We start from the raw sequence: 12,970 nt of genomic DNA, 5'->3' as shown, positions 1-12,970 counted from the left end.
ACCAAAGAAAGACTTTCCGCGAAAAAAATTAGATATGACAGGTAATTCGTTTATTGTTGAAATTTTGATAAGACAATCAAAATAACTCGCTATATATCTTTCTAGGTACGCCGAATAAATTGAAGTTTATTTAATCCAAGACCTCCTCAACTGATGCTTCTTCCATCAGTAAACATCAAAGTTCACATAGAGCTAAAAATGTGGTACCAAAAAAATCACACTCGACAAGTGGTAAAAGTCATTTTCAATCATCAATTAATCAGAATTAGATAGTGTAATATTATAAGTCAGAGAATTTATAACCTTTTCAGTAGCCGAAAACTATCACAAGTCAGCTGTGTTGCAAGGGATCGATGATGATACTGGCCCAGAAGGTTCTAGTTCGTATTCGCCAACTCGTTCACAGAATTCAAAAAACCTACCAACACATCTGATAAGTGGACCACAATTGGCAAAAGGTCTCAGACACCACGTACTCATTATTACGGCTTAATCTCCCAAATTTGTGACTTGGATTTTATTCATGGTAGTATAATTTGCAATCCTATTTATTTTTAGATGAGAATATTGTAAGAATGTTCAAGTCTCTCAGCGTTGACGTACAGGATTTGGTAAAAGAAGTGCGATCCTTGCGCAATATCATTGAAGTCACCAATGGCGCTCAAAATATTCAATTACCAGAAGAGATTGAAGACATGGAAATACCTATATCAAACATGGCAAAATTCGTAATTTTTTACGAAAAATTAAATAAAGAGAATTCTGGATTCCGTAACAGAGTGGTAAGTTTTAGTGATCGATAGTGGTTAATAAACTTATTATTGTACTTAGACTGAAACTGTTACATTTCATTTCGATACATTTTCCAGGCACGCTATTTACACCTACATATCGACCGGGATGGGGTATTGTCAAAAAGCGTCAAGTCGATGCTTAAACACTACCTATCAAGAACACTACTATTGTTGTTCACTGCAGTAAAAAAGACAGAAGGCAAGGAAGTCTTCAGTGAGACGAACTTCTGTAAAATCATAATGGGTAATGATGTTGATGTTGTATTTGATAAGTATGTATCTTAAAAGGCTTTAAAGGATTTATTTGCGAAAGCTCGACTAGTTCAGTGGTTCACCTCTTGTAGTGTAGTCTGATAACAGTTATAATTTTCGAGCAGTCAAGTCTCATACATACGTTGCTAGATAAGGTGAAAGTAGAACCTGTTGACTTCGATTAAGTATTTGAAGATGAGGGTTTGTCCAATTATGCAAAAAATAACATCTAGCAGAATATAAGATACATTTTTGGTACTTCAATCACTACTCTCGAGTGAACAATTCTTTGCTTATAAATCTAATAATTAGTAAAATTCTGCTTATTTTTGAGGCATATTTACAATTAACAGTGAAGACGAATATTAGTTTCACTTCCATAATTATTGCTTTTCCAGGAGTACTAAACGCACAGCACGCTAAAAACGGGAAATCACCAATAAAAAAAAGTGTATTTTACAAACAGCTTGGAAATGTAATCAGCAACGCAATCGATTGGGATGGAAATCGTAAAAAAAGAAAAGAACGCCGAGAGACTAACCTGAGAAAAAAATAATGCTATACCAGAAAATGAAAATTCCCTGCCGGAAAGGGACAATGCTAGCCCGAGGACTGACGATACCTTTGAGAATTCAGAGCTGCTTGTTTGAAAACTGATGTTAATAAAACAACAGTCTGGTCTCAAGTACTTGCAAGAAAATCAAACCAAAGTAATAATGTTCAAACTTAAAAATATTCGTTGTTTAGAACATATCGGAATACTAATTATTGCTAAAATAATACTGAAACTATATGTGATTCTAAAAAAACTATTAAAGTATGTATTAATTATTGCTAAGGCAATAGTAGAGCTGTATTCGGTATCAAATGATAACCAAAGACTACAAATAATATTAAGATGCTACTTAATTGTTCGAAACAAGTGATATATTTATCATTAAGACAAACTATATTTACATATGTAAGGAAGAGCGAGGCAAACGGGGCAGCGGGGTATAGGGGACACGGCGTCCAATAAAAAAATCCGGAAATTTTAGATTTTTTTTAGATTGACAATCTTAAAAAAAAAAAAATCATTTCGTAAATTTTCAAAAAAAAAAAAATCATTACAAACATATATTTTTAATTTCTGACATCATCGATAAAAAATTTACGATTTTTTAAAAAAATATTTTCAACGAGATTTTCAATTATAGAGAAACCTAGAATTTTCGGAAATTTTTTTTTATCGGCTGAGGTGCCCCCCCTTACCCCGCTCTCCCCTACATATCAATATTCATATTACAATAATGTCAATAAATATAAAGTAAATAATAAATATTTGATATTGAATTTTGTTTCTACATTATTTTCATTACCCATCTAAATACTGGATTTAGCCGTGTAATGTGATCAGTAGGGGCTGACGGCGTGCTGGATAGGTATATTTAGGAAACACTGATAAGCGCCTCATCAGCTGGGTTGGTTAGGCGCTAGCCTGGCCAAGTGTAACATCCCTAGTCAGGCGCAGGGCAGTTTGCCACCTCAGAAAATAGTCAGAAACGAGTTGAACTAGTCAGCGCCTGACCAGCGCCCACTCATAATTTCTACTAGGGCAAGTTCATGTACGTATGCAGAACTCCCGAATACGACAGCTCACGAAGTTTGTTATTCGCATCCGTACGTTTGCACGTGTGCATATAGGTCCGGCGGCAACGTGACATTGCCGCGCATAGTTTTGTCTTGAATTAAACTAAAAGCGCCTCATTGACGAAGTACAAAATTTGTAACTAGTTACTAATAAAACGCTTTTTTGGCGCAATAGCAATTATAATACGCTTATTTTATTATTAAAAATAACGCTTTCTATAATCCAAAGTTCGCGAAACATCTCAAAAATTTACTGCCATACTTTCCTCTGTTCTCTGAATGTATGCGAAAAGCCTGTCAAAGTGGATCTAGAAATGCTACGTCGGCTGCTATCGAATCAGAGTTTAACGACTTGAAAAATCGTACGCTGATCAACGAACAACAACCCTTACGTGCGAACAGATTCGTTGCAACCCATATTTTATCGTTTCCAGGAAAAATCAAGTTGGCTTTAGCAGGACAATCGGAAAATGATGCACTTCTCGAACTGGAACGACGGACAGAAACCAATAATATCGATTTAAATAATGAGAAACGAAGAAGTTTTTTGAATAAGTTCAGGCATGAAGAAAATGAAGAAGTATATGAAAAGAATGATAGAAAGTTGAACAAAAAAAATGACAGTCCTGAAAACTCAATTACGATTGGCGAAAACACAAGTAGTCCCAGATATTCCACCGAGATTTGTACGCAACCGTCGATAGATGTCAAACTTAACTAAGAGTTAGGTATTCAACCCATCGATTCGTCATGGACAGCTCCTGAGCAGTCGGCTATCCTTCGCGTTCAAACTTTACTAGATCATATTGAGAATTGCTCGCAAGTAATCAGTGACGATCACTGCCACTGCTACCTAATGGTAATTGTTGTAAGAATGTGAAGGATAGATCAACTATATTAGTCGTGGAAAACACATGTGGATTTGATAGCGTTTGTCAAATATTAGCGATGGCTGTTTGTAATAATCCACGTTACAAAGCAACCATTGTTAATAGCGATGCAGGTATATACAAGTGTATCGAACTATTGGTACAAAAAGGTCTAGTGTCACAGGTTTTCAAAGAACGTGCCAATGCGCTACTAGCTTTACCAAGAATAAAAAACGAACGGAAAGGCGAAATCATTAAAATCAGAGCTGACTCTAATCTTACTGTTCTTGTCGAAGATTTATTCGTTGGTATACCCAGTTACACACTGCGATGTAAGTGTTCACAATGCGGTATCGAAACAGAACATCGTCGAGTTTCTTTAGATGTTAACTACAACCCCTTGACATCAGAAGCAATAACAGCTCTTCATCAAGGGGTATCGTTATGACGGTATGTTCCGCGCAAATGTCGTGGTACAAGTACACAGATTGTCGAATACGGTTCACATTTATTCCTTGATGTGGATACAGGTAGAAATAAGAGATAGGAACTGTAAAATGTTCCTCGAGACTTGATAGTAACAGACGGCACTCGATATAAATTAGCTGGCGCTGTTGAGTACCAGGGGCCTAAGTGTATAAATTCTGTTGGACATTATATTGGATATTGCTGGACTGGCAGTCATTCGATCCGATATAATGATAATGCGCGCAACAAAACAGCGCAAATAGTCAGCGGTACGGTATCGGTAGAGATTCACCTATGTGTATACACGATTTGATAGCGATGCCTCAGAAAAGAAAATTAAATGCGTCAGTGCTTGTTAATATGGTATGAATCGATGAGTAAATGCGGATGTGAATAAAAAGTCTGGGTGCTTGTACATAAAGTGTAAATGGTGTGTGAATGTGGATCTCAAAGTGGGATGGATTTTAGTTGAACCCACAAATGCCAACCGCACCTCCACGTGATGAGATCCGGGCAACATAAGTATGTTCTGCTTACGGCCAACGCGGCTCTGGTTTATGTATTTGTAAGTGAATGGTCCTCATCGTGATTGCATATTGTGACACGCAAGATATAATCCTCGTTTGAAAAATGTCAAGGCACCGTAGAATATTGTATCCCAGCGCAATCTACCTATAGGAAAACAATGGTTATATCAATTGAACTGGAAGTGATCGGACATTTCTGTTGTCGAAAATCGCACAATCATACACCTATATCTGAAAATAATTACATAAAAGGCGATTCCTGAAACAACGTATCACACAAATCTAGCGATGCCTACACCCGTGCAGAAATTTGAACTGGAAAGCCAGGCTACTCTCTAGCACCTCGTAGTGATTTACTGGCTAGCGCAACCTGTACAGGCCCTGCCTCGGCATTGGCGAGTTCGGCCCAATTCCGCGTTCCCTAGCCAACACTGTCCAGAAACTGGTCGTTGTTCGCTGATGAAAACTTATTACCGGTGTTTACCATTATTTATCAGTACTCCAACTTATAATTTTTAAAGTTTACTCCAGACGTCCACTGTGATATTTGTGAGTTGATTTTCGTAATCTTCGTAATGGGAATGTAGAATACCATAGTAAATATGTTTTGAAGGTAACATAACCTAAAAATTTCTATCCTATCATTTTTATGTTTTATTGTCTATCTATTTCAGCATAATGAATAACATAATTGAAAAACGACGACGAACACGCGACCGTGTGCGAAGGCATCGTTTCGTTCATCAAAACACTATTGTGCCACAGAACCATCCGCTAAATGATGACAGTGACTCTGACATCAACTCCGAAACTGAATGTGTGTAATATAAGCATCAACCTATAAGTGAAATAAAATTTCAGTTGTTATAAAGCAAGTATGAATTGCAGGTGTCAGTGATCAAGAAAATAGTAATAGGTCTGAAGAAGATGTATCCGAGGGTGGTATTTCTGAACAATTACTTGAACATAGCCAAAGTGAGATCGACGAAGAGAATGGTGACTCAGGTGACGGTTCTCAGATAGACCACGAAGAAAGTGTATCATCAGCCAGTGTCATTGATGAAAACAGTGATATCGGCTCATCTATAAATGAAGCGACTGACGATAGTTTGAATGAACGAAATGAAGCTGAGGAAATTCGAAAATGGGCAATAAAAGAACACCTTAGTCATTCTCAATTGGATGGGCTTTTGGTGATTTTGAGGAGAAGATTGCTGCCTGAACTTCCAAAGACAGCAAAAACATTTCTACGTACATCGGCAGTGGCCTATGATATACAAGACATGGAAGATTATGATGGAAATATGGGACAATTCGTGTACTTTGGTATTGCTGAAAGGCTTCGAGCCTGTGTCAATGAAGAAGTGCACATAGGTAATGAAATTTTGATCCAAGTTAATGTCGACGGACTGCCTCTCTTTAAATCAAGTAACACTCAACTGTGGCCCATTTTGTGTAAAGTTGTCCACGAACCAGACATATACGAGCCGGTGCCTGTAGCTATATACGCAGGTTCTACAAAACCAAAAAGAGTTGATGAGTTCTTGGATGAGTTCATTGAGGAAATGAACCAACTATCAGCGAATGGTATTGACATTAATGGCAGACTGTTTCAAGTAAAAATTCAAAGTTTCATATGTGATACGCCAGCTAGGTCTTTCCTCAAATGTGTTAAGGGTCATACTGGATATTATGCGTGTGAAAGGTGTACCGTGAGAGGATGCAGACCTGGCAGATCTACTGTATTTCCTGATGCGGATTGTCCTGAACGAAGTGCTGAGGACTTTAATAGACAAAGGCAGCGAGAGCATCACAATAGTGTTTCGCCATTGCTACGTTTAAGACCTGCAGTAAACTTGGTCTTGTTATTTATTCTCGATTTCTTGCACTTAGCTTGTCATGGTGTGATGAAGAAACTTTTGAAAGACTTTTGGCTTTTAGGCAATCTCCATCTCAGACTAGGCCGCAGAAGTCGAATCGAACTGTCTCGCAGAATGGAGTATTTAAAAATTCTGGTAACTTCTGAATTTCAACGTAAACCACGGTCCGTAGCGTTTATAGCAAAGTGGAAGGCCACCGAGTTTAGATTTTTTCTATTATATTGTGGAGTTGTAGTCTTGAAGGGTATTTTGAACAATAGACTATATAAACATTTTTTATTATTTCATGCGGCATGCAGAATTTTATGCTGCGAAGATCTAGCCCTCAGGTACAACAGGTTTGCAAAGAAGTATCTCAGAAGTTTTTTCTTAGTTATGCGCCAATATTATGGCCCAGATTCGCAAATCATGAACCTTCATAACTTAATTCATATGGCCGATGATGCTAAGAACATGAAGTGCTCCCTTACAAAGATAACTACATTTCCTTTTGAAAATGCACTCGGTCACATAAAAAAGTTAGTCCATTCGCCAAATCGACCATTGGCTCAAATCTGTCGCCGCTTGAATGAGAAATTTTCGATAAAAAATCATAAAGCAACTCTACCCCAGTATGTAGAGATACTCAAGGAGAATAGTGATATCCCAAATTGTAGGATGAATCACAAAGCGATATCGAAACTGAAATTCAAAGGGAAATATATACTTTCGGTCAAGGCTCCCGATAATGTAGTTCTTCTTAAAAATGGCACTATTCTCGAAATAAATCTTATGTCGTACCCTGATGACAATCTAGAAGACGTGACAATTATTGGAAAAAAATGGAAAATCAAAGAGTCGCTGTATATGTATCCGTGTGATTCGAGAGTGCTGGAAGAATGGGTGCTTGAAGACAGATCATCTGCAACTACAATTACGTGCCCTATTGATCAAATCAAACGCAAAATGATAATATTACGTTTGCCTGGAAGAGAGAAAACATATGGAATATCTCTATTACATTAATTTAACACAGGTCGGTTGAAACGTGGTATACAGTGTAATGTTACGTATATACTTGTATTAATCCGAAAAAAGTAGCTGGATATCTTTTTATATTTTAACAATAAATAATATTTTTCAGTACTCTAACCTCAAAATCTCGACCAACGCGACTTCGTCGTGATTTCGTGGCTCTAGTGATGAAAAGTACAACTCGAAACTCGTATGGATAAGGTTTTTTGACATGCGTGTTACAAGCACTCGCCTTCGGCTCGCGCCGTAAACCTCACGTCTCGTCAAAAAGCCTTATCCATACTTGTTTAGAAATGTACTATTATCCCTATTTAATTTCAGGGCGAGTGTCACAAGGTGTAATGCGCAAGCTTATTTTCACGAATAATATATGTATAAATATACATATATATTATATATGTATAATACATATATCAATATTATTCGTTTGAGTATGGGAAGACCGTCAATCAATTGCCGACACTGGAATTATTTTTGACGAGGACGTTTCTGATGTGTCTCGATATTTAAATAACGCGCGTGACTGTGGCGACATGTCGATAGTGGCGACTTGTTGACTATCGTCGTTCCGGCACGTGTTGTGTACAGCGTCCTAAAAGCCTAGAAGTGCCTGGATTTTTCTTTCACGAAAATTGCAATCATTTGAAAAAGCTGGAATTTTTTTGTAAGTGGTTCATTAAAATTATTACGAAAGCAAGCTGTTTTGAACTTTACGAAGTGAGAAGTGATCAAAAGTGTACAAAACACAAAACGTGCTGCGCAAATACCGAACGGCTCGCTGAACGTGTTATCCCACGTGCTAACCTTACATTGCATCGCTTATCATTTTTTATAACAGCTACCTGTGCCATCGACTATTCTTCGTAAGTTGTCCTTGAATATTCAAGTACAGACATTTATATTTATTACGACACAATAAGAAACTATTTATATAAATATGACACGTGCGTACTCTACCCTAACCTAACCTAATCTTACTAAACCTGTAACAGCGCATATATACATATAACAGACGCCTTTATATTATGAACAGAATCCCTCTTCGTATTTTAAGCATATAATGGGAGATGATAAAGAGGCAGAAGAGGCCATCAAGGCTTTTCAATTAGTCGAATTCGATCCACCTAATAGAAAACAAAAACGAGGCACGATAGAATGCGTACCATCGACTTGGATTTCCTATAACCCATCGACTGGCAGATGCCAATGCAAATTCATGCCACCTCCGTATTCAGTAGAGGACTCTGAACTTTTGTGTTGGCTCGTCAAAGAACAAAGCCCTCTACAAGAATCTTGGCCTGTCTACCCAATAACACTCAAGGGACATGCGAGTAAGTAAATGATCTGTTGCGTTTTCTATTAGATTTGTATATTGTTCGGAAATAATCATCAAAGGGGAATAACTGTTAAATTTTGAAAAGATGACGTATTCAGTTCATATCACAAAGGTTCGTCTGTATAGTCTCACTATAACGCCATAAGATTCGATCAGTATTTAAAGTCACTGCTCTCAGAGAGTTATAAGTAAACCCAGTTATATGTCGACGGAGCTGAAATCAGAAGATATGAAAATCTTGGGTTCTGAGGGTCATCCGAAGCTCACAAGCTTGCACTGTGTAGCCGTCACATAGTCTACGTCTGAAACTTTTAACAGAGTCAATATTGTAGAAGCCGGCTTTGCAAAAATTCATATATTTTTGTGGGTTGTGGCAACGAATAACACAAGCACATGATTGATTTCGTGTCTTCTGATCTCAGATCTAGACGTATACCGATCAAATATACATTGAGCTTTTTAACACATCAATTTTGAATCGTGTACATGTGAAGACGAGCAATAAAAAGTTAAAATTATCAAAATTTATTTTTCACTGCCAAATAATTTGTATAGCATCAAAAAGTTCAGCTGAGAGCAACATTTCTTGTAAATAATGGAAGGTTAAAAATTTCTGTTATATTTTTTCTTCTTCTAGCAACTTATGATGATGCAATGAAACGTCTCAAAGTATTAGCAGACAAGAAATTTGTATACACAGAGGATGGAACGTTACCAGAAAAAAAATCAGAGGCAGCTAAAAAAGCATATCAGAGAATCAAAGTCAAAGGCGATAAAGCAATTGCTGAAAAGTTGATGCAAGTGCAACCCATTAACACCTCCAGGAATGACGATTATGCATCAAATGTAGACTGTAAATATAATATATACAATATATATATTATACATATATAAATTAGACACTTGGGTGACCAAAATGGCGGCGCAATTTTCGCTTCTTCGATAGGGCCCTCAAAATTTTCACTCTTGTGCAAAATCAGAAGTGCGGATATATTGTTACAGCATCCTTTGAAACATCTGACCCAATTCCTTGTATTAACAGCATCAAGGCCAAGAAAAAAAATACAAAACTTAAAAATATGACAGAAACTGACAATGAGTCAACAGCTGATGAAAACAGCAATGTGATCAAACCCAGAAAAAAACCGAAGCAAAAATCAAAACAAGAACATGCTTCCTCTACCGGCAAAAACCACGTTCAAGGTGTGTACAAAAACTATTTAAATTGTTTAATTCAATTGCCGTTTTTCGACATTTCTGGAACCTAATTTGATATGAATAATTTCTAGAAACACCAAGAACCTCGTCGAATAATACATCATTATAATTAATTTTTTTACATCAAAATTTTGTTCTAGAAATTGAACGAAAACTGAGCAAAAGATCATCACGTGAAGTGTCAAAATCCACAAAAAATGTGCCTAAAGAAAATAGCTCTGAACTGAATCAGAGAGATTGTGATATCCTTAGCGGACTGAGATACGATGTTCAAATGCTAACCAAAGCCATCGACAAACTCAAGGCCATCGTTGAAAAATCGGCCTTAGCGATGGATGCTCATGGGGCAAATGTCCAAAGTTTTACGACACAATATGATCTGAACCTGCCTGTAACGACTTTGAAGGACTTTGACGCATTCGACGAGAAATTAAAAGCTGACAAAAAATTTCGTAAAGAATTCGTGAGTAAAAAAATTTGGATACTGAATTTGTATTGTCACTTATACAATATCTCACTCATTGCTTCAATCTCTCTATAGACTAGTACATTGCATTTCGTTTTCGACCACAATGCAACCTTACCAAAAAATGTGACGGCATTATTGAAAAAAAATATTTCACGGGATGTGGCCTTGAATTTCAACGCAGTGAAGGCTGGCATGGATAAACGCATTTTCAAAGAGACACAACTTTGTGGAATATTGCTGGGTAACACAATTATCGTTAACCTCAATCGTTAAATCATACCTGATAGATTTTTGTTCACTCATCTTCGAAGAATCCGTATAGGTATGCCAAAAGGTTTTTCCCATTTTAAAAAGAGAAAAGACAACTGCCTGCTTTTCGTTTTTGAAGTAAATTACAGTACAATTCAGGGTATGTCAGACTTCGCCTTGTAGGTATAGTTGGATTCAGTCTAGGTAAGACCTATCATCGTGAAGACTTAAAGCAATTTTGAAATTGATGACACCAACTTTACAAACTAATAGACTTTCCACCACGATTTGCTCTTTTAGAAGAAAAAGAAAGCAGGGTTGTTTAGTTTTTTTAACTAAAGTCTTTTCTTCCAGATGTGCTTTTGTTGAAATACAAAGAGGGAGCGCAGGGATCAATGACACATGTAACTGAAAAGAGTGTTTATCGAGAACTCGGTAACTGCCTGAGTAATGCCGTCGATTGGGATGGGCATCGTAAATCTCGACTAAAGAAAAAAGCTGCAAAGAGTACTACAATCGCTGCAGTCCAATCAGTTTGTGTCAATGTACATTGCAGCGGCACCAGCATGGAATCGTTGTCTCGTAAATCCACAGACAAATCTTCTTAGTAACGTATTCGAAAACTTCCCAAAATAGTTGTGTACTTTTGTGCTTACTGATTAAAAAAAAAGTATTAAAAAAAAAGTCATTATTTACGTACTTTTCTACTCACTGATGGGTTTGAAAAATAAAAAAAATATGTGTTACTTACGTATTTTCTATTTAGTGATGTATTAAAAAAAAAAGAAATTCACTACTAACATATTTTTCACTTACATGTTTAAAAAAAAAAATCCTACGTACTTTACTGCTGACTGATATGATGTATTGAAGAAAATAATAATATAATAATATAAATGAATAGAACTTTCATACGTTGCGAAATATTCATTCTAGAATTTATCCTTTATCCTTTTTTCCGATAATTATATGAATAGCTACTTGCAAGGATTCTGGCTAGACCCTATTAACTTTACTGGTTAGACCCTAGTCAGACCTTCTGGCTAGGCACTGCGTAGAAATGTGTTACACGCCAGGACTGGCTCAGCCCAGCTGACCTAGCCATTGCCAAGCCAGATTCATGGAAAACTAGCCAGGTGCTAGGCAGCACCGGAATTAAATTTCTGCACGGGCACAGCTCGAGGAATCGGGATATCGCTTTTAGAAAAAAAATGACTGAAGTTCGACGAAAAAAATTTAAATAATATAGTTTTTTGGCAATATCAGCTACGGTTTTGGAGATAATCGACTACTGTTTGCGGCACATCGCAGCACAAGCCTAGCATATTCTGGCACAACCCTTGCTTTTTCGAAAAAACAAAATGGCTATGCTGGTTGAAAAATGATTTTTTGACGATTAGAGCCCGGTTTTTGATAATCGGGACCTGCGATTCGCGGCACATTGCAGCACAAACCTAGCACATTTTAGCACAAAACTTATTTTTTCTCTAATTTCAAATGGCCATGCTAAGTTCTTGGACATTAGTATACGGCAGGTGATACGTGACCAATATTTTTCTATTCATATTTCGATTTTTAGTTTTTATATCTCATTCTGTTGACAAGTAATCTCTGCTACGAATAATCACCGGTATTACACTTGGATTTTTTTTTAATGATAAATACGTAAAATGAAGCCACCGAAATTCCGAATAAATAATTATTGTTATTACTGGTAGGTACTATTTTACTACTTACAATAGGTTATTCGTATAGTGATATTTAAAATATTTTTAACAAACAAGTTGTGCAATCCTAAATAAGCAACAAGTATTAAATATTCGTATACACTAATGGTTGTATAAAAAAGCCTCGGGATTTTATAATGTGGCAGATTGTCTCATATGTATAATATCATGTATCGGTATATCATTAGACAGCATCTCCAGAGATAAGATGAGACAAATTGAAATACAACGGGTCAGTAAAAACTTTGTCGAAACGGCAAAAAAAAATAAATACAAAAAAATCCCCAAAAATCCCAAAAAATAAATAAAAATACAAAAAAAAAAAAAAAATACAAAAAAAAAAGACAAGACGGAAAAGATAGTGCTTTTTTGTGTTACTTTTGAACACCTCACAGCCGTTTTGAATTATGCTATAAATTCGAAGTTAATACACAAAAAAATGAACTAAATTTTTTTGCTATCCTATAATTGAGAAACCTACCTAATGGTAGTGTTTTGACTCGCGGGAAAAAAATCTTTCCTTTGGAAGAACAAAAAA

General features: G+C 36.5%; 2 protein-coding genes across 7 annotated transcripts; both read left to right on the top strand.

Moving 5' to 3' along the window:
• Positions 1 to 4,944: 4,944 nt before the first annotated feature.
• Positions 4,945 to 7,892, top strand: LOC124214486 (uncharacterized). 3 transcript variants are annotated; one of them, XM_046616782.2, is made up of 5 exons: positions 4,945 to 5,088; positions 5,214 to 5,356; positions 5,428 to 5,913; positions 6,001 to 7,434; positions 7,755 to 7,892. In XM_046616782.2, exons 2-4 carry the CDS (start codon positions 5,218 to 5,220, stop codon positions 7,422 to 7,424), a joined length of 2,049 nt encoding a protein of 682 aa, XP_046472738.1. In that variant the 5' UTR covers positions 4,945 to 5,088; positions 5,214 to 5,217; the 3' UTR covers positions 7,425 to 7,434; positions 7,755 to 7,892. The 3 variants fall into 3 exon arrangements, with proteins under 3 accessions (XP_046472738.1, XP_046472735.1, XP_046472736.1); XM_046616779.2 differs by having other exon boundaries at positions 5,428 to 7,434; XM_046616780.2 differs by lacking the exon at positions 4,945 to 5,088 and having other exon boundaries at positions 5,172 to 5,356; positions 5,428 to 7,434.
• Positions 7,893 to 7,968: 76 nt separating this feature from the next.
• On the top strand, positions 7,969 to 11,580 carry LOC124214487 (uncharacterized). Of its 4 annotated transcripts, none has more exons than XM_046616786.2 (7): positions 7,969 to 8,097; positions 8,467 to 8,764; positions 9,407 to 9,622; positions 9,772 to 9,972; positions 10,128 to 10,450; positions 10,529 to 10,697; positions 11,060 to 11,580. In XM_046616786.2, exons 2-7 carry the CDS (start codon positions 8,494 to 8,496, stop codon positions 11,311 to 11,313), a joined length of 1,434 nt encoding a protein of 477 aa, XP_046472742.1. In that variant the 5' UTR covers positions 7,969 to 8,097; positions 8,467 to 8,493; the 3' UTR covers positions 11,314 to 11,580. The 4 variants fall into 4 exon arrangements, with proteins under 4 accessions (XP_046472742.1, XP_046472740.1, XP_046472739.1 ...); XM_046616784.2 differs by lacking the exon at positions 7,969 to 8,097 and adding an exon at positions 8,157 to 8,296 and having other exon boundaries at positions 8,488 to 8,764; XM_046616783.2 differs by lacking the exon at positions 7,969 to 8,097 and adding an exon at positions 8,158 to 8,296.
• Positions 11,581 to 12,970: the final 1,390 nt, after the last annotated feature.

This window comes from Neodiprion pinetum, chromosome 3 (assembly GCF_021155775.2).
Source record: "Neodiprion pinetum isolate iyNeoPine1 chromosome 3, iyNeoPine1.2, whole genome shotgun sequence".
Classification (NCBI taxonomy): Eukaryota; Metazoa; Arthropoda; class Insecta; order Hymenoptera; family Diprionidae; genus Neodiprion; species Neodiprion pinetum.
The sequence above is the reverse complement of the archived record's forward strand: the minus strand, read 5'-3'. Positions and strand labels throughout refer to the sequence as shown.